This window comes from Pyxicephalus adspersus, chromosome 3, assembly GCF_032062135.1.
Source record: "Pyxicephalus adspersus chromosome 3, UCB_Pads_2.0, whole genome shotgun sequence".
Lineage (NCBI taxonomy): Eukaryota > Metazoa > Chordata > Amphibia > Anura > Pyxicephalidae > Pyxicephalus > Pyxicephalus adspersus.
This window is the reverse complement of record NC_092860.1, coordinates 112014826-112037093: the sequence shown is the minus strand read 5'-3', so window position 1 is coordinate 112037093 and position 22268 is coordinate 112014826. Positions and strand designations below refer to the sequence as shown.

The window sequence follows — 22268 nt, the reverse complement described above, 5'->3', positions numbered from 1 at the left end:
TTGGATAAGGTCTCATGCTGCCTATTGGCCATTTCTTAATGGATGGCTGACAGATTTCTAAAACTCATCCTAGATAAAAATGAACTTATCTGCGATGGGAGAGTGGGTGGGTTCTGTCATAATGATGTAACTCTGGAGGAAGTTCCTTCCCCTTTGAGTGACACATGGCTCCCCGTGCATGTGCAGTCGGAAGTCCATGCATTTAGTGGTCTGTAAGTCCGAAAAGGTTTCAGACCACTGTCTTAAACCTTTACTACTCATCCACAATTCCATGTCCTATTGTGTGCTACTTTCCCCACCTCTTAGACTGTAAGCCCTTTTGGGCAGGGTCCTCTCCTTCTTCTATGTCATTGTTTGTAATCTGTCCATCATTTGCAACCCCTATAATAATATTATAATAATAATATTATTAATGTAGTCTTAGTGTTAGAATTACCAACAAAAAAGGCATATATATATATATATTGGATTCTCCTCTGAGAAAATTTGATCAGAGCCTGAAGTGAATGATTATAATCCAGTAAATGGCACATAGGGAGTTTAGACATGTACATATGGTACTATGCACAGGGAATACAAATACATCCGGTGTCTGGGTCCATTCTTGGCATTGGCACATATAGAGCCGAGGTCTACATTACATGCGAGTACAGGCAAAAAAAAAAAACAGTCAGAAGAGCCTTTGTATGTCTCTTCTGTCAAAAATGTCCACCTCCTGGTAACTTTCTGTATTCTTGAGTTTAGTTCTGCATTAACTTGCATTAAAAAGCAAAGTGTGCTTAGTGATTGTTTTTAAATGCTTATATATGCCTTTTCACCTTTCAGTATGGCCAATGATTAAATTGCAAAAAAGGACTAACAATAAAACACTTGTAAAAGCAATATATAACACATAGCAGGAAAACAATTCTTCCAATAAATTTTTATTTTTTTATATGACTCCAAAAGCTCCCCGCCTACATAATGTGCTTAGCATGTGTGTAGTGAGGAAACGAAACACAAAACTGGAAACACTCCAAACTCCCTTACTAAAGTGAAGGTCAGACTTATCCGAACAGACTTTATACTCAGTCTTTACTATAGTGAGGGACACACAACTCTGGGCAGATACTACAGGTATGATTGTATCTCTTCCAACAAATCTGATAATCGTATATAGACTGAATTGCTTTAATTCTGTTAATGGCTGCAAAATAAGGTGTTTAAAGATGTATTTTAAATGTATTTTCTGACTTTTCTCTAATGCATTATCTACTTCAGAGGCTACATTCAGTGCATTTGTGTTTTGCAGGTAACCTAATATCATGAATGTATTGCTATTATAGTAGCTCTGCTGCTATGATATATATATATATATATATATATATATATATATATATATATATATATAGAGAGAGAGTAATATTCTATTATTTCTAATAAAAACACATTTATGCTATGTTTGTTTTGTGTATGGAAATTACCATTTATTGTTTTTGTGTTGGGAAAATTACACGGTTATACACTCAAGAATGATGGAATAACTGATAACTGTATTAGCAATAATCTGTAGAGATTACACCTGCATGATACAACAGCTGCATAATAGGTACCCTTGTAGCTCTGTAGTTATGTATTCCTCATTTATCATATGAAATTTATAGAAACTGATTTTATGTTTATTTAAAATCCCCCAAGGACCCTGTTTATTTTAAATTAGTCTAAGTGGGTATTTCATTTTGGGTTAAGAAGTAAAAGGGAAGTTTGCCCAATTGGACACATGTACCTACAAAAAAATAAAAAAGGGGTTTTAGGTATTTCATACTTTATTAAACTGAAAAATATGATGCATATATACATTAAGGCAAATGCATCCTGACTTTTTATTTAATAAATCTCCTGTACATGTAAATCAATTTTGTCATTGTGCAGCAAGGAGTTGACACTGGATGTCAAGCAGCACTCAATTAACCATTATCAGTTACTATTAAGGATATTGCTGGATTCTGCAGGTGTTAGTTTAAAAAAGGGCAACTTTGTGTTGTTTATTTCTAGGGTTGTCTTTACCTTTCTAGGAATGGGTATGGGTACTCATTCCCTAGGGTGATCCCTAGCAAATATCTGGGGGTCCCCTTTACATTACCTGATTCCAATAACCACTTTATCCAAAGCCCCCCCCCCCTTATGAATCTGATTTAATAATTACCTGCATTACCAATAAATATCTGAACCGAGGACAAGATTTACATTTCTCTTTCTTGGTGGAGCACTTTCTACTGAATTTGGCAAAAAAGGGAGGGGGGGATACAGCATTGTACTTTTTCAACCACCCATTAATGTACTTTTTCAACCACCCATTTAGTTATTTTTTGGTGCCAAGATGTAGATGAGGGCATAAGAGACTTGTTTTTCGGACAAACATTTACATCCCAAGTGCTGCTGTGGTTAGAATGTATGTTTTTTATGTTGCTGCAATGTCTATCACTATGACTCACTAGTATCTAGACTTATATTTATTGTGGTGTAGCTCTATTACGTCTCTATTACATTTTACCTGCTACATGTACCAATATGTTACTCTGCTTAAGTCAATTGACAAAACTGGATATGTTTTTTTTAAGTTGTGCTACTTTTTGTGCTTTTTAATAAACCTGTTGTGCTCATATTAATAAACTGTTCTAGCATATGGCTATATTTTGCTTTATAAGCTTTATAAGCTCAATTTATATGACATATTCTCACATTTAATTTACATTCTCGAGGTATAACATAAATGTCAGCATCAATGTCATCAGAGGTTTAATTTAGGACTTCATTACACTGTTTTATGGGACGTCCTACAGACTTGTATTCCATTTCTATATAGGTGGTATGGAGGGTGGGAATTTCATTATCTACTGTCTTATTGTATGTAGAATAAATATGCCAATTTAATCCCTCCTCTCAAAAGGTCACTCCTTCCTCCTTAATCTTTTGAGGTTATGTTCAGGGCAACATCCCTATGTTTTCTTTTTTATTTATAGCTTTCAACAATCACCCCCAATGCAATGATTGATCTCCAAAACCGCTGAACTATCTGGTCACAGTTTCCTCCTACTAGTAGTAAAACTAGGTGTTGAGTTTTCTTTTGTGGAAAATGATCCAGTTTCCAAAGGACTTGTTGGTTTTGGTTTTCTGACATAATTATTTTTTTCAAAGTATAGTAAAAAGATGAATAAAGGTTAATTTTCTGAAACAGAGCTTGATGCCACAGACTAGACACATTCATTCCAACTTTCTGAAAAAAGAAACAAAGACACCCCTTTTAGCACCATGTATAAGGAGCACACACTTGCCATGCCCTGTGCTTTGCAGACTACGAATTAAGCAGATGTAAATCTAACTGCTGGCTCCCAGGGTTTTGCCATAACTCACCTGTCCACCTGCTCACTTCAGCTATGCAACAATCGGGGTCTACTTCTTTTGTATCACTGACATCTTTGTCTGGTTAACCTATGAGTTTGGAGTCTTTGGCTATCTGCATCCCAGGGTGGGATGATGCAACTCCTGCACATGTTCTTGAGAACTATTTAATGTCTGCATGATTTTCTGGGAAGACTGTACATGGAGCTACGCATTTGTGGCTTAGTGCTTTTAATACATAGATAATTATGGCCTAAACCCAAAAATGCATTATTGAATGTTACCTTTTCTTTATACTGTCCACAAACTGTTGCAAAATAAAAGTTGGATAAAAAGTTAGACACACAGTAACAGTTTTTATAGTTGAATATACATTTTTATACAGGTATAGTATGTATCTGTTCAAAAAACAGAACATCCAATGAGAAAAAAGGGACTAAATGATTTTGTTCCAAAAGAGGGATAGTCTGTGTAAATAAAAGATAGTTCGGAGCCATGTCTTTTATTAAAGGTGTAGTGTTCTAAAGCAATGATTTTATTTTTATCCCAAGGAACCCATGCATAAGTGAAACTGTGAACTGAATAAGACTAATACAACCTTTTTTCACTTGGGTCTGAATTTGCATGATTAGATTTTATAAAAGCAATTTGTAAAGGATTACCTGTTCATGGGTCTGCCATCCAGATTCACAGTACAAATCTGACCTGCAGGCACTCTTCTAAAGCTACAATAATTTCATTGTGAAATGTATTTATCACATGCGAATTCCAAGGTTTTGTATTTGAAATCATAGGGGACCTTAAAAAGGACTGAGCGGTCTTTTCTCCCTTCCTTCCATCACTATACTTCCAGGATAACATTTCCAGCAGATAAAACTGTAAGAGGACATGCTTCATTTTTTCATTATTTAAAATTTCCACTGTTGTTGAACACAAGCGGTCTTACAAGTGTGCCAGGTGAGATTAATCCTTTTATTAGGTCCAAATGTATTTTGTAAATACAGCACTATGTCATTTACCTGGGAGTCAGATGTAATGAAGATTGGCTTGGTGGCTTAGTAAGTCTGCTTTTAAGGGCAGCATCTACATCCAGAGTCTTACCAAAACAGTGCAGCCACCAACACATTCATGTAGTGCAGGGGTGCCAAACTCTGGCACGCATGGGCCTTATTTTTTGGGGCCCCCCAGTGTGAGCAGTGTGAGGTGGGCAGTGTGAAGTGGGCAGAGTGGGGAGGGCAGTGTGAGGAGGGCAGTGTGAGGAGGGCAGTGTGAAGTGGGCAGAGTGAGGAGGGCAGGGTGAGGAGGGCAGGTTGAGGAGGGCAGTGTGAGGAGTGCAATGTGAGGTGGGCAGTGTGAGGAGGGCGATGTGAGGAGGGCAGTGTAAGGAGGGGAGTGGGAGGTGAGCAGTGTGAGGAGGACAGTGTAAGGAAGCCAGTGTGAGGAGGGCAGTGTGAGGTGAGCAGTGTCAAGAGGGCAGGGTGAGGTGGGCAGTGTGAAGTGGGGAGAGTGAGGAGGGCAGGGTGAGGAGGGCAGTGTGAAGTGGGGAGAGTGAGGAGGGCAGTGTGAGGAAGGCAGGGTGAGGTGGGCAGTGTGAGGAGGGCAGTGTAAGCAGGGGAGTGTGAGGTAAGCAGTGTGGAGGTGGAGTGAGGAGGGCAGTGTGAGGTGAGCAGGGTGAGGAGGGCACTGTGAGGAGGGCAGTGTGAGGTGGGCAGTGTGAGGTGAGCAGTGCTCCATTTCTTGTGCAGCAGTCATTCTCCTCTGACAGATGAGCTGCAGCTTTCACTATAAACTTACTGCAATATCTGTGCAATTATCTGCCATTCAATTCATTTTCAGTTTCATTAGCTCCAGCCACTTCTGCGTCAAACTCAGTATATATATAAATAAATATATGTTTAGCATTTTTATTGTTGGTAGATCATTTTGATTTTGATTTTGTTTGTTTTGTTCTCTGTTTAAAATTTAAAAAAATAATCTTAGGTCTCATCCTCTATTATAGGCTTGTTCCAGATTGAATGTTAAGCAAAACCTGTTTGTTTCCATATGAAAATGTTTTATATCTAATGGCAAGGATAAACTTCAATTTTTTCAATAATTTTTAAGTTTTCCCCCCGAATTGGTCTAAATTTTTAATTTTGGCCCTCTGTGTGATGTAGTGGGTGTTACTGGCTGGGAAACTTACCACTCAGCAGCCAGAAAACTTGAGCCAATTCTGAATGAGTTACTAAAAAAGTATTATTTAGAGTAGATTAAGTCCTATTGCTCACAAGTTCGATTCCCTATTATTCTACACAGATATCTTGAAAACGACATCATGGACTCTAAAAAAAACAGAAAAAAGAGAGGCAAAAATAAAATTGCCGAAACATCTGCAGCAGACCAGTCTCCTGAACCAAGTGTACCATCTGATTGTTCTTCTAACCGTGAAAGAAAATTTGCAGTTCAAATATCAGGTGAAGTAGTCTGCCTTTCCCATGCTTATTCCAACATGCAAGCCAGTTATCTCCTAAAAGTGCCCTAAAACCTACTTTAATCCTAAAATATACCAATCTCCCACTGTCCTGCAACTTGTTATAGGTGGTGTCATACATACATTAAACTGATAACATATTCTGAACATGCCTGAAAACTGCTCACCACAGTGGTCCACGGGCAGCCAGGGTTGTGGCTGATCAGACAGGAATCACCAGTGGGCTGGGCAGCTTTTACTGCCTGTTCAGAATATATAAATACCAAACCATGTATAGACAGTGCACAGGTTCACTTTACATGTGCAATTTTAACACCCTACAATATATACTAATACACAATTTCTATCATACAGAGCTTTCGGAACATTCAGATTTTCTTCACGGAATGGCAAGCTTTCTCGTGGAGCAGTTATCAAGAGCTTCGTAAGTTGAGATATAGGAACATGTAGCCAGTAGTAAAAAGCATTACCTGGTCTTCAGTCTCCTAAAGGAGTTTTAAAAAACACCTTAGGCCAGTGGTTCCCAACCTTTTGGACGTCACGTACCACTAAATTTACGGACTGCAGCCCGCGCATGCGTGGGGAGCTGTGTGTCACTGAAAGGGGAAGAAACTTCCCCCAGAGTGATGTCATGATGCCAGAACCCAGCCTCTTTCCCATCGCAGGTCTGAGCCTGCGATGCATACGGAAGACATGGTCAGCGGCTCTGCCCTGTGTGCCCCCCCCAAGTGGGGTCCTTCTCCTGACCCCGCTGGGGGTTGCACCGGCCAGAGCTGCAAACCACCAACATTTTCTTGCAGACCACAGGTTGGGGCACAGGTTTGAATAGGCCACATTCAAACTGTTGTGGTGCATAACTACACCCATATAATAGGCTAGGGCCTGTTGATTTTGGAATATTTATCTGCATAAATATGGAAATTATATCCCCTATCAATGCATATAGATATTCAGTAAAAGAAGGTTCATGTACAAATTATAGCTAGTCACTCAAAAAGTTTAATTAAGAAAACAAGGTGAAACAAAGTACACAGCAATATTGTTTGATATCTAAACATAGGAACTTCAATCAATGATATATACAGCATAAGGTTAATATTAGTAAACCCCTGTAATAATCTAATATTGCTTAGTACAATACAGCAATTACAAAATGGCAAAAGTAATGCAGTAATACTATAGATACCCATAAGACTACAATCAGGAATATCTTATAGCTACCTGCTAAGAGGTTAATGGGTACCTCAGGAGCCTACTTCCTTCAGCAGAGGACTCCATAATAGCTTACCTAAGGAGACCCTCAGGTGACAAAGAGCAAGCAAGAGAGCCAGCAAGCGAGCCAAGAGAGCAAGAGACCCAAAATCTCTCGGTCCCCATTTTTACATAGTTAATTCCCATTAGGTATCCTTGAGGCTCTTGGATTGGTTACTGGACGTGATCTGTAAGATGACTATTGGTTGATGCACCCCCCCCCCCCCAGACTGGGATTGGTTACTGTAACTTCAGGAATTTACTAGGCCTCCTAGCTAAGTTGATATGGGAAGCTGCAGGTAAAGTCAGGTGGGGTCATCTAATTTTAGTTGTCACCAAAAGGTCTGGATGGGCCATCAACCCCCACCCATCTGTCCAGTCCTTATCCAACTCCTGCTGCCTCAGGCTTCATTATTATGGGAACTGAATCAGTTTTCTGGCATCTGTTTGTCTAATGTCACTAGTGTCATTGAAACTCCTTGGAAACCCTAGGTGGTCTGACAAAGAGAAACAGATCACCAACATCCCCACACATATACATTATATATATAGATATATATACATCTGTATCTATCCACATATATCATGTTTGACAGTGGGGGGCAGTGAGAGGTACTGAACCTTTCATTGCCACCCCCTTTATTCTCTATTGGGCTGCCCTCATATTTTCTACATGTAGCATCTTCCCTGAGGCAGAAGTTGACGTAGTGAGGAAGTCCTAACTATACCACAATCTTATTGCCGGTCTAATTGTAGCCTAATGCAGATTGGAAATATTCACAAACAACACATTGATGTGTTTCATATTACCAATACTTGAGTCATGAGACTTCAAAGCTCTGTCAAACTTTTATTCATCTTTGCTGCAATGTGAATAAGGCAAGTACTTACTGAATATGGCATGCTGCTGATTACTCCTTTTTTGTGACTATTTTTCAATTAGTTTGAACTATGCAGGGCCCGAGGAGCTGGTGGTGTTGTTGTGTTAAATGGGCGGTGCCGAATTTGAATGTACATACTAATACCCCAATGCACGTTTTTTACTGCCCTGCAACAATATTTAATGTTTAACACACAATCAACTTTTGGTTTACATCTCTGTGTTGTAGTAGTCTAAATGCATTACTGTTCACTGGCAGGGTATGTTGGGATATAATTCAAAATGGAACTGCAACACACTTTGTTTCATGCATTAGTTTTGCATTGTAGTAACCAATGCAACAGTCTCAATCAATCCTAAATTCTCTAACTTCAACCAATTCCATATTTCTACCAAAATGGAGAAACAGTGTTCTAATATAGATTTTAACCATTGGAATTGGAAAAGCAAACCTTTTTATTAGCAGAAAATCTATTGTAATAGTGTTTCAGTAGCTGCTATCTACAGAGGCCTACAAACATTAAATACCCAATTCATTGGTAAAGGAAGAGACTTCCCAGCAAGGGAAACCCGGACTACCCATTGGTTGCTAGGAGTCCCTTGAATTGTGCCTGATTTATTAAAGCTCTCCAAGGCTGGAGAGAATACACTTTCATCAGTGACTTGGTGATCAAGCAAGCCTGAAACAAATGTCTACAAAGACATTTGCTATTTATTAGCAAATGTTTTGAATCTTGGACCAGATCAATTTCAAGGTTGGCTGGATCACCCAGCTTCACTTATGAAAATGTATCCTCCCCAGCCTTGGAGAGCTTTAATAAATCAGGTCCACTGTGTCTGATTGACCTCTCATTTGATGATACCTGCATAGTATCTATAAACTTGGTATTTTAGCCGTCACTGTAGAGACCATTCATACCACTGGCCACCAAATCAGAAGGTTTTTTGTCCCAGTGCCCCCCCCCCCTAATTATTGGTTTTAGCTGGAACTGAAATAATTTCAAGGGTTTTTCAAGGGTAAAACTATGTCAACTATGTCGATAGGCTTTTTATATGAGATATGTTTATTTCCCTAGTGCTTGAACGTGACGGACTTATGTCTTTTTTCAACCTGACTAACTATGTAACTATGTCTGAGGATTTTGCTATTTTTTTCTGAATAAGTTCCCTTGGATGCTGTGTGTGAAAACTGTGTTGTTTGCCTATGTCATCTGACCTAACAGAAACTAAACTACAATTGTTATGTGCGGTATTTGAATTATTTGAAGTAAAATGTCTATCAAAGCTGTCATTTCTTTCAGGTTTGAAAGTTTACTTAATGATTACATGGAATCTGATGTATTTGTGATTGATGGCGATTCTTTAATAATTACCTGCATTACCAATGAATCTCTGAAGCGAGGACAAGATTTACATTTCTTTTTCTTGGTGGAGCACTTTCTACTCAATTTGGCAAAAAAGGGGGGGAAATACAGCATTGTATTTTTCGAGGTAAGTTCTATTTTATTTGCTATTTTATTTTAATCTCTATTTAAATCGCTTGTTAATGGAATAAGTTAAAGCCATACAATGTACTTCCTTTGGATCCCCTAAATATCCTTAATATTTGGTATTTTAACATAGCACATTTAACATAATTTTTTTGCAATATATATATATATATATATATATATATATATATGTGTGTATTGAATTAAAATTATATATTTTTCATTCTTACATGTACTTTTAAAGGAAAATAATACAGAATAGATGATCTTTAGAAGCAAGCATACTTGCTAAGATTTCCTGTAGAACAGTACATTTTTTTTGCGGGTTTATGGAAAATAAGGTCCCTTGGCTATTTTGTCTGTGTCAGCCATTGGTATGCAGCTATATTGGTATGGATCCTAACAGATGTAAGTCTATATTGCGAACAAGTAGCAAAAAAAGCTGTTAGAAAAGTCCATACTCTATTAGATTTTTTTTTTAATTTGGCACCGGTACGTGTCCCCTATGACAGCGCTCAGCTCCCATGTCCTTCATTTGGCAATAGCTTACTTAGCTTTACAAATGACCGAGCTAAAAAACATGACTTAGCCCCCAAACTTTAACTGTGTTTATTGAAAAATTCATAATATCAAGATTTGTTATACTTTGCAAACTGAACTTAACCCTACCAAAATATTGGTAACAAATTGACACTCAATAAACTACTACAATAAATGAGTAACATACTGGAAAACAAAATGGCAATTGCTTGCAATACAATAAAAACAAACAGGCAGTTGTGACAGTATGAAGGCAACAGTTGGACAGTCCTTACAATACACTGGCAAAGAACAGTAACTATAATTGTAGTCCATTCTCCCTAACTTTTTTATTAGCTCCACTATCAGCCTCTGATCTGATATCAATACATATGAACTAAAGGAGGAGAAAGCTCAGCCTCCAGCTGTATATTCTTTTATAGACATGTTAAGCATCAGACGATTGTCGCCCTGTTCTTACTGCTACAGCCATTGTGTAATTAAAGTGTGAATGCTGACATCACTAGTCCAAGTAGCTAGTTGTTGCTCCAACTCAGCATTTTTACCTAGCAATCTTTTTTTGTAGTAGAAGTCTAAATTCAGAGAGTACTATTCAGTGAAATAAAATAAATGGTTGAAAGATACAGATTCAAAAAAAAAATAGTGGGGCTTGGTCTTGATGCAAATGTAATAATAGTCAGGACTTCATAGAATCAACTCTGAGCACTGGAGCCTTGACAACCTTACATATACAAGCAGTGTACAATGGATCTGGCACAAAGAACTATAATTTAGTCAAAATGTATCCTTTAAAATTTGGTTAGGTTAAAAATTTGAAAATATAGATGTAACCAACACTTTTTGACAAAAAAAATAAATAAAAAATAAATAATTTTCCTTAATTGTTTATCACATGCCCATCAAAAACAACTACTAGTTGTAAACACTGGTTTGTTTAACCCAACTGTTTATTCGGACTGTTTGAACGAACTGATGAAAGAAGCAGTAATGAGTTTTAAAACAGGTCATCACTGACCTTTGAAGCTGTTGGTATTGTGGAAAAGTTCATCCTGAAATTTGAAATCAATAAATTAATTTTTTTAGCAGCTCATTCTATTGTACTCTGTCTATACAATCCTGAAAGTTACACAACTCTGCCAGAGAACACAGCCAGCTTGCTGATCCTCCTTAGCTCTACTACAATTTAAAAGTTTTCTTTGATCCACAGGATATGCAACATTTGTACACTGGATGTCCTGACCTCGTCTCCTTACGCTCTCAACTTATGTTGCATCTTGAACATAATACAGACATACATGTACATATCTTTTCCAACTTTTTGTGTAAACAATGGAGGGAGTTTATCGATTGTCAGGCTCCTTATTTTGTGATGGCTTCTGATGAAGGACTAAACAGCGAACAGACATGTTTTTTAAATCTGCTAATTCTTCATACACTTGGGAACCAAATAAATGTTGTTCTTACTGCTGGACAGGACTCCGATAATCTGAGAGTTTTTGGCTATCGTGTGTGTGCAAGATTTCATCACAGGAAATATCTGCAAGAGGTATGCAATACCATTAGTTCCCATGTATCACAGCAGAACAATCATGTACAATTGGAAGCATGCAAAATCTGATTTATGAAAACTCCTCATGCATTTTCTGTTCTTTGTAATGGGGCAACTTTATGTTTTTATGTCCAAGTAAGGGCCTACAAGCAGAAGGTGCAACAGTGCATACTCAATACAGTTAGTCCCCAAGTTAAGGACATTAGACATACAGAGGACTCCCAAATATAAACGGGGCTTCCCTGCTAGTTTGTATGCAAGAGGGAGGGTTGATAGAGGGTAAGGGGTGGTCCACATGACTTGCAGAAGAAATCTTTTGCTAAATACAGCTGAGACTGAGCTCTTTTGCAACATCTTGTGACTCCTTAATGACTAAAACAAACTCTGCAGTTGCATATCAAAGCACAGCTTGCTCCAGAAGGTAATGAATATCTAGGCTCCATAGAATTTTTTTGCTTTTCTTTTTTGCTTTGTGTGTGATTAACTCTCAGTGAGGATTTTATACAGTAACTGACACCACGTTGCCTAATAATACGTTAAGACAAACATCTGTCCTACTTGCATTTTTTAAAATAATGTACCTGTTCTGACTTACATAAAAATTCAATTTAAGAACAAACCTACAGTCCTATCTCGTACGTAACCTGGGCACTACCTGTACAACTTCACAAGTTCAGGGAATATTATATCCTTAAACATAAGAACATCATTCCTATTTCTATCCACGACAGGTAGGGCAGGTAATCCAAGAACTGATGCAAAGTATGTAATGTAATGCAAAGTAACAGAAAACTGAATGCTACTTAGATCAGAGTAGGGTTTATTACATTTTGACGAGATCCTAATAATTAAGAAAATCTTCTTTAACTCTTTCATTTTGCCATTTGCCAAAGTAAACCACATTTACTGAGCTTGGTTTAGACATTTAAGCTAAATGTCCCAAAAGGGTCGAATGCTATATACCAGGCACATAGAGCGTAATTGGCCCTAGCACAGGATTTGAAACAACATTTAAGTGTAATAACTATCCTTGTTTTTTTCCAGAATATTGCAAAGATGAAGAATGTTTTGCAAAAGCTAATTACAAGTTTTCAATCACCTGACAGAAATGATTCTTTATTCTCGGGGCAACACATGGAAAACGCGAAAAAACAGGTAATTGTACATTACCAAAAACAGGTAATTTGCACAATAGTAACCCTAATTATATATGATATAGATTCCTAGGTTACTTTGTAGTGGTGTAAGGCCAGGTATAGGGATATTACAGACATATTGCACTTTGACTTCTTCTTTGCTGCAGTCAGACTAGTGAGGGTTGAGGATAATATTATTTATAGCGTAAACCATCTCTTTGCTTGTACAGGCAAAATAAAAATATTACTTTTACAGTTATTTCTCCCTAACAGTTCATCCTGGCTATTCCTTTGCCCTCCTGGCACTTCATTTAGCCACTGCCCTCTGCAAGCTCCAGAGCAGTTTGCTGGATTTCAAACTGCATACACACATTCAATTTTTGTCACTGGAAAAGGCAGGTGAATGAAAGAGTGCTGTACACACAGCACTGTTCTGTTCTATGGAGTGGGGAGGCGGCAGAACGAGCAAGCGGCACCCCGCTGTGCTTTTCTCTGTTTTACAGTTCTCCGCTAGTTGTTCGTGGATCTGTTAGGACCTCTGTACACATGTCAGACTCTCACCTGAGATGAGCCAGACTGTTAGTAATGGACCAGAATCGTCTGATGTGTGTAGCATGGGGTCAGGGATTACTTGATCCTTACCCTATGCGACAGAGCAGTGCCAACTAGGAGGGAAAGGAAGACATGTTCGGCCAGTAGCAAGAAAGGAAAAAGGGCTAAACTTCACTCTAATATGTTGGTTTAGTTTTAAGCCAGCCCCATGAAATCAAACATTTACAAATATATGAAAAAAGTAGGCAATTGGGGCTTTTTGTCATGCATGGTAAATCATATTTACTCCAGGTAGAAACAGTATCAAAAATACAAACAATAATTACATTTTTGTAAACATTCCTGTTTCCTGTTTAATTCCTTTTTTATTTGTATCAAGGACACATTTTAAAATACAATGCTTATTATTCATTAGAGGAAAATTATTTTTTTAAATATTGGTCAAAATAATTTTGACCATTAGATTAAAAAAACATCCTTTTTGTAATAGAATATTACTAAGAAATAAATATAATTTTACTTTGTTATAAAATAAGTAATTACACAGTTATTTCCATATAGTATTGCTCACATTTGCTCAATAACCAGTGCCATTTGTTCAGGTTGAGGTTTGTTTGGCCAAATGAAGGCAAAAATTGGAACATTGGATAACAAGATAAGTGAACACAACAGACAGCCACTTACCACTGTGCACATTCACAACAGGCTCACTACTGTTCATAACAGTGTATTTTAAGCCCCTCGTTTAAGGTTTAGGAACCTTGCAGTTTGGTTTGTACTACGGCTTAACTTGATTTTAGGCTTAATCTTAAAGTAATCCTAATGTTTATATAATGCTTTTATAGGTTTGTGATGACCTTTCACTTGTTAGAAGACATTTAATCAGTGGATCAGACATACGCACACTTGTATGTGCAATTTCATGTTCTATGACATTGAGGATATTTAATGAGAAGCAAATGACACCACAGGTATGCTATAAACATGTCATGTGTAGATTATGAGATTTTCAAGTCATGTTTATTGATTTTTTCTACTAATTTCTTGATGACAATTGCCACAATATACCCAGAGAATTACCCTGTGCATTGGCTAAGGTTAGAATTTTCATGGCATTTGTCTTTGAGCCAACACTTTTACTGTGTTCAATACATCTTTCTGTATGTTTACTTTACCTTTTTACTTTGTACAATGTATTTAGTCTCAGCTATGCTACTATTTTGAGAGGTTTTAAATAATGTAGTCAGTATTCAAAATAATCACACATACAGTTCGCACAACACTGTTTCTAGAACAGCCGTTCTCAACCTTATCAACTCTGAGGAACCTTAAAATTCTTTTCAGATTTTGAAAACCCCTGCTTTAATCATTCAATTGGAAAAATCTTTATTTTTATTGGTTGCCAGTGGGAAGAATGCCCCAGATTAGTGGTCAGAATGTCACTGTTACCAACTGTACAAGCAGTGCGGCAAGTGACTACCAATGGCATTAACTGATGCAAGATCACTGATGGGTGAAATCAAGTTTATTTTAAGAAAAACAATTAACTAAAAAAGAAAAAAGGTACCCACAAGCTCAGGTCAGGTCAGGTCAGGATCCACAGGTCTTAGGACAAGAAAGAGGGCCAGAGAGCACAGCAGGCCAAATAACACTGAAAATCTGGCAGGACTCAAGGAAAGGCAAAACCTTAAATAGGGAGCTCCCAGCTGTTTGCATAATGAGTTCTTTCTGGAAGTTGCCATCTTCTGGTGACAAACAGAAGTTCATCATACCCAGGTATTCAGCGCCACCAGCAGGACAGGCAGATAATCATTTCAGTCACTTTTAAAGACAGCCTAAAAGAACCCTATTATTTAGGCAGCTGGCCCCAGAACCATGCAGGTGCCATCATATGAGAAGTCAATCAGCTATGGATAAATGAACCCCTGGAAAATTCTGATGGAACTTGTGTATGCATAGGGACTAAAAAACTAATTTTGTATTTTTGTATGTGTTTTAACATATTTGACAGTTACCAGGTGCTGGATTTATATGTATTGCCCACATCTCTGTTTCATAGGTACAAATAGTAGATGCCTTTAAAGTTGCTCTAAGTAGTCAGTAGACTTTGACAAGGAATTAGTCTGCATTTTTTTTGGATAATTTGAGTAAAAATCTTAACAAGTTTGGACATATATGATATCTAATTGAAGGCAATATTGGTGTTATTAAAACATGATTGTATCTGTGTTTCTATTTCCTGTAGGGTGATGGTCCATTCATGGCACTAGATGAAGTGGCTGATCTATGTAGAATGATTTGTCTTAAAGAAGCTTTGATGATTGTTCTGCCTCTTTCACAAAGGGCAAAATTGAGGCTTATAAATGCTAACTGGAACACTGAAGCTTTGTTGATAATAAATGTAGTAAGTGATAAGATCTTTACTATAACGTACAATAGGCATTGGCAGTATAGGATACGTTACCATACATATTACTAACATATATATTACTATATACACAATAAACATTTACAGTACTGCGCTCTGGATTCCATTCATGATAAGAATTAAAGTGGACTTTGCCCTGAGAGGGTATGTAAGCTGCCATTTCTGACCTGGTTTAAAAAATACAACTTGCCTGGTTGGTGATCTGATCCTCACCCTGTAATACCTTCTGAATCACTGACCCAGAATGATTATGCAGTTTAGGTGTTCAATTTATTGTTGCACAGTTATTTGAATGCTTGTTTTAGGTGTGTGATTTAGACTACAGACATCAGATCAGCTTTATATATAGAATCAACCCTGTTATATTGATATTCAGTGCTCCAGGGCACCAAATTAATTGATGGTCAATAGTTACCAAAACATGTTTTACCAGCTGCATCAGAACTATGGCCACAGACCTAAAATTTAGCAATCACCTTGCCCACCATATTGTCACTGCACTTTTGGGGCCCATTACAAACAGAGGCAGCCACCTGTAATGGACCGCAGGACTTAAGTCACTTCTGTCACTGGCAAAGGCTGCAGAGATTATATATCTGCTACTGGTGTAACAAACAAACTATACAAACTAATAAACTATACATATTATGGACCTGATTTATCAAAAATATCCAAGGCTGGAGAAGATACACTTTCATCAGTGAACCTGGGTAACCCATCAAACTTGGAATGGATATCTTAAAAGAAATTTTCAATGCTGGACCAGATCCATTCCAGGTTTGCTGGATCACCCAGAATCACTGATGAAAGTGTATCCACTTCAGCCTTGGAAAACTTTAATAAATCAGGCTCTATGAGTCACTATTAGGTTAACAATATAACTAATGCTTCATACTATAATGCAGCCATTTGTAACCAGGCTTCAGTGGAACTCTGAGGTATCCCAGGTATGCAAGGTTGCTAGGAGTTTTTATTGGTCACACTTTTGCTCATAAAAATTTGAATACAAATAATGAAATGGAATTTAGAGTAAGTGGATATAAATAGAACACGTGTGCAGTGTTTCTTTACTGCTGATTGTCTTGTTAAGCTTCTCTGCATTTTTTTAGCTAAAAAGATGTGAAGTTTTTGCCCTGAACCATCTCAGAACCCAAAGCAAAATGGGTAAATCATTAAACTGGACATACATCTCCAACCTCAGTGATGATTTACTGCTGAAAAACATTGTGTATTATTGTGAAAAAGAGGCGTCCAGCGGTAGGTGTTTTAATATGTTTTAAGCACATTATTCTTGTTTGTATACAGTATTTTTTAAAATTGTATTTTATTTTTAAAAATAACAAAAGACAAGAACAAACAAAAGGGTAGCAACATAAATAACATTAGCAGTAAACAATATGGCACATAATGTAAGCTCATATAATAAGAAAAGCAGCCCAAAAAAGGGATCAGTAACAGAACGTTGTGACAACTGATATCAGTGAGCAGCATACGAATAAGCTTACATTGAATCCTTGATAACCAAAAAACACGGAGTAATAAGGGACGAAGAGACAGGGAGGGGATGGGGAAACATCAAATAGATGATTATACAGTTGATCAAACATACTGTATATTATATACAGTATGTATGTATCTACAACCTATGGCTTAATGTTTGTGGACATCACACTGGTGTTGGTAAATTACTGAGCTTAGGCGTTTTCAGTGACAGATACAGTAAATGCTCTAGTATACCAAATATATTTTAGGGCAGTGTCTTGATGTAATAAGAGTTTGGAGAAGGCTGTTTTCTGTTCCTGCACAAAGCCAGGTTCATAAACATATGCTCCAAGAAGGATCGATAAAGTGCCCAGACCTAAACCCTATTAAATACCTCTGATTAAGAACTAAAACTCAAGTGTGAGGTCTCAGCCAACATCAACATCTAATTTCACTAATGCTCCTATGGCTAAATAGGCACACATTCCCACAGAAATACTACCCCATTTGCCCATAGTTTTGGAACAAGATATCCAATATGTTTATATTGTATAGGTGTGATGGTCAGTTGTCTGCAAACTTTTCCGCATATAGGGTATCTCTAAGTAAAGTATATCTGTGTAAACTCAGATTGCAAACTCAGTTGCTTCCAATGTTACATTTTTTTGATGTTAAATTTTTTTTTATATGCGTTTTAGGTGCTATTGCACTTTGAGTACATTTTTGTGCATTTTAATGTGTTGAGTGCATTTTTGTAATTATCCCTGCAGAAGATGAAATAGTGAAAATGGAAACTGTAGCATGTACGATATTTTAAGATATACCTTGGTAAAAGTTTTATTATTCCATGCATTTATAGTACAGTATAATTTGCATTCATTGTTCATTTGTAAGCACCATTTCAATACTGGGGGAAGTAATAAAGGTAAAATAGGAAAAACAAATTGTGTTTATATAGGCAGGGGTTACCTATATCCTATAATCTGGGAAAGTATCTCAATAAATGCAAAACAGGTACTAAATGTCAATTTAGGGGACACATTACATACATACATTGTGAAAATGCTAAGTGAAACAATCTTTTGTTCTTACCTTACGTTCTTTGTAGTACATTGCAACTAGTAGGCAGAGAGCACCTTGCAGGTTCACTAGGAGTGTTCCTAATGCTCCTAGAATTAGGTATACATGTGTAATAAGAAAATCTACAATATATTTTTTCTTTTTAGATTCCTACATACTTTTAAATATATTAAAATATATTTCATTTGTCAGAGTTACTTTTTTTTTCTTGTGTACCATTTACAGATTTGAAAACTGGGGAGGAAATTGATCAGATGTTTAGACAAATCTGGGATACAACCCTCATGTTGAGCCGGCTGAGCGGAAATCAATTACAATCATATAAACCACGAACAACAACAACGCACTTCCTTTCAGAAGATGCATTCATAAATGGTAAATAGTAACTTAGAGAATAGGCGTATGCTAATAGTAAAAAAGTTCAGGAAATGTTTATTTAAGTTTTTTTTGACCAATATTTTATTTGCTTTTTCTGAGGTTTGTGAGTGTTTGTAAGTGGTTCTGTCAATTTGGAGCATCTTTAATTTCTTGATAAATTAGGATAGAATACTTTTCATGTTGATACATATCAAAGAAAGCATCCCAAGAATCTGTATATATGCTATGGTGCCTCAGACCAACTCACAACTGTAAATATAAAGGGATCCCTTCTTTCAAATAACATTTCTTTTCTATAAAAATTCAAGTTAGTTGGTGGTAATTGATAATAAAGGTATTTTGAGCAACACAATGGTTATTGTGTATTTGTATCAAAATGTGAATTTATCCACTTACTATGTCAAATATTAATCAAATTGGTATGCATTAGATGTTTACAATGTGGATGGATGACTTTCCTAAAGGTGGGCATGCCTGATTTTTGCAAATAATTCAACTTGTTTGAGCATCACTTAAAATATGGTTGTAATAAGTACTTATCACATGTTTATTTACAGCAGAAAAAATGAAGGTGTAAAATTAGGATGTAGTCTTAAATTTACTCTTTTGATCTCCTAGAACCCATTTACTGCTGGGATCATAGCTCCTTTTAGCACCTTAGGTATTTTTATAGTGACATACAACTCTTTTATGGAATAATATTTACCACATCACAATATTCTTGTATTTATGGGTAGTTTTTGCACTACTTTTGCAAAGAAAATTTGCTTAACTGCCAAATTAAAAGTTTTACCCTAAAAAATATTATCTTTAAGTTAATTGTACTAAAAGGTCAGATTGCAGTATTTCAGCGTTATCAGTTTCTGTGCTTAAACAAAATTATTTTAATTGCTTTCAGTATGTGACTTTTTGCCACATTGTTATTTATTTTTTACTTTTTTTTACTTCTAAATAAGTCAACGGGGGGAGCACACAGAGTCTGGGACTAATACCAGTGAGATCTGATATAATTGATGACTATGCTGGGAGCATCGTGAACAATTTAGCTGTTTTATCCAGGTATGAAACATTACATATTTCAATTGCTTTCACATAAAATTATAATAATTTCTGATACTTGTGATCTTATGTGGAATATAGAAAAATGGTATTTTAAAACATATAAAACTTTCAATACCATTCCTGATACCATTTCACTGTGTTCCATCCCTATTTATTGTACAGTGATGCATAATATGTTGGCACTATATAAATATTGTTTATTATTATTATTATTAAATTATAAACAGCTAATATTTAGGAATTGGCTTTTTATTTGTGTGTTAACCAATCCTACTCTGTACTTTCGGGAAGAGCATTGGGTTCTATTTTTAAAGCAGGGAATCAGCCATTCCCGGAAACATTCCCTGGTGGAGAATCTTCCATGTCCATGTGTTTCAAATGAAGTAAATGATTCTCCACCAGGGAATGTTTGAGGAAATGTCAAAATCCCTGCTTTAAAATAGAGCCTTTTAAATGTGAGCATTTATTGTACACTATATACTATGTATACTATATGACCAAAAGTTTTCAGGTTTGTCAGTTCTTCCATGATAGTATATCTTCTTCAGTCTTGAAGATTTTTAATAAATAAGGTCCGCGATATAAGAATATTTTATAATGTCTCTTTTTTGTTTTTTGAATTTTATACTTGCCAGGTTTTCTTATTTTCAGATATTTTTCCTGTATTTCTTAGTGATGATCCAGCCTTGACCTCTCTGTCCCAGGCTAAATCATTTGATGAACTCACACACTGGCATTCCAGACGACCTCTCTCTGATGACTACGACAGAACAAAATGTGGTATCATAACAGTAGAGATTTGAAACTGGTTTAAGTTGCCCCATTCTAATGTTTTCTCTCTAGAATCCAAAATTATCTTCACAATAAATCATTGCACTCATTGGGGTAAAACTGTTTTTTTTTAGTTTTTGATTCAGACTTGACAACATTTACTTGTGCCCCAATTTGAGTCTGACAGATGTCAAAGGAGGAAATCCCAGTAGTGAGACAAAAAGCAATATTTTTTTTTGCAGTAGGGTATAAAGGATAGAAGATCTATTGGGTTTATATCAGTGTTTGCCCATTGGGGGACTTTTTCCACACTATATGTCTGGGAGGAATGAGTCAGAATGTCACAAAGCAGGGAGTGGGGGGAATTCTCTTCAAAAAGGGTACATGTGCCGTTTAAAATCTAAAAGAGGGAAAAACTACATAAAAAATCAATTGATCTGTAAAGCTAACATGTGTTTCACCTATCCAGTGCGGGTGTACATAAATACTACTCTACAGCAGCACCTGCTAACTTTTGCTTTATTCTGCCCTCTGCTCTTATCAGAATAAAACACACTGTGTAAGCTTTGACCTCTGATCAGAGCTCACATGGGGGCTGAGGACTCTTCGGCCAAAGTCGATGCCAAAGCATCAGCACGTCCGCAAGACGATTGAGTCACATAAACCTCCTACCTGGAAGTACTGGCATATGCCAAGGCATATGCCCCTCATGGGCGAAACACAAGTCTTCTTTAAAGCAGATCTTTTTGTTTTAAATTACCGGTAATAAATAATACATAAATTAATAAAATGGAAGTTTAAAACTTCTGTTTTCATGGAAGACTATACTCCCACTTGGGAAGTTGACAGTGATGAATCCTAATTTTGTGAACCTTTTATTCCCCTTTTACAGAACCAATCAAGGATGCCTATGCTCTTAGAAGCTATCAAAAATTCCAGACCTTCCAACGATTTTATGGAAAATCCTTGGGAATGAGTATTGCTAAACACATTGTATTAAAAAGCAGTTCCACAGAAAGGACTCAGAAAATTCCCAAGGCTCAGGAACAGAAAAAAGAAACACCGGTAACAATTTTTTGCCTATTGCATATTGTTACAAGTAAGTATTGTAGTGCATCTTTAAAAAAAAAAAGTTGAAGGAGGAAAGAAAAGCAGGTAGCAGTGTGGTCCTACTTTTGTTTACCCATTTTTATTTATTGTACAGCGGTGCATAATATGTTGGCGCTATATAAATCCTGTTTAATAGTAATAATAATTTCTATTGAGGATAAACCTACAGAAAGGGTAATCCAGCCATTGACAGTATAGAGATATTGGATGTTCAGGAATTATCTAACCACGATCAGTAAGCTCAGGTGGTGACTATGCTTATGGCCTACTGTTTATAGTGATCATATTGCACTACAGATTTTTTGAGGCAATTTTCAGGAAAAAAAGCAACAGAGATTGAATCACTGTTTTTCTAAGCGAGTGTCCAGCGGGGCGGGAAATTCGAAATCCATTGTATTGCATTCAATACAAAATAACTGTATTGAATGCAATACATTGGATTTTTATGTGTAAAAGCAGTACATTGTTTTCAAGAACATTATTTTATAGTATGTATAATACTATGAGTATAATATGTATTTTTTATTTTTTTTTTTTTAAATATAAAGGTTTTTTAATTTATTCAATTTATTATTTTTAAATGATTTTGTGTTTCAAACTTTATTATACTCATACTATTTATATTACACTGAAAAATAAATTTTCATGAAAAACAATGTACCGCTTTTAGACATATAAAACTGGAGAGAAATGTACCGCTAGGGAGGT

At 36.5% G+C, this 22268-nt stretch overlaps 1 protein-coding gene across 5 annotated transcripts in view; it reads left to right on the top strand.

The window, feature by feature from the left end:
- The first annotated feature begins 985 nt into the window (after positions 1-985).
- The window catches only part of LOC140326961 (probable ATP-dependent RNA helicase DDX60), a 50071-nt gene continuing 28788 nt past the window's right edge, over positions 986-22268 (top strand). For 4 of the 5 annotated variants that reach the window (XR_011919951.1, XM_072406018.1, XM_072406020.1 and 1 more), the window contains exons 1-13: positions 986-1116; positions 5677-5834; positions 6206-6275; positions 9284-9473; positions 11220-11558; positions 12606-12716; positions 14095-14220; positions 15495-15653; positions 16787-16934; positions 18465-18614; positions 19574-19676; positions 20353-20459; positions 21343-21515. Coding sequence is in view for 4 of the 5 variants with exons in the window: in XM_072406018.1 (XP_072262119.1) it covers positions 5696-5834; positions 6206-6275; positions 9284-9473; positions 11220-11558; positions 12606-12716; positions 14095-14220; positions 15495-15653; positions 16787-16934; positions 18465-18614; positions 19574-19676; positions 20353-20459; positions 21343-21515 (1815 nt within the window). In the remaining variant the exon portion in view is untranslated. Of the gene's footprint in view, positions 1117-5676; positions 5835-6205; positions 6276-9283; positions 9474-11219; positions 11559-12605; positions 12717-14094; positions 14221-15494; positions 15654-16786; positions 16935-18464; positions 18615-19573; positions 19677-20352; positions 20460-21342; positions 21516-22268 lie in introns of those variants that run through there. The other variant, XM_072406019.1, reaches the window with a different exon arrangement.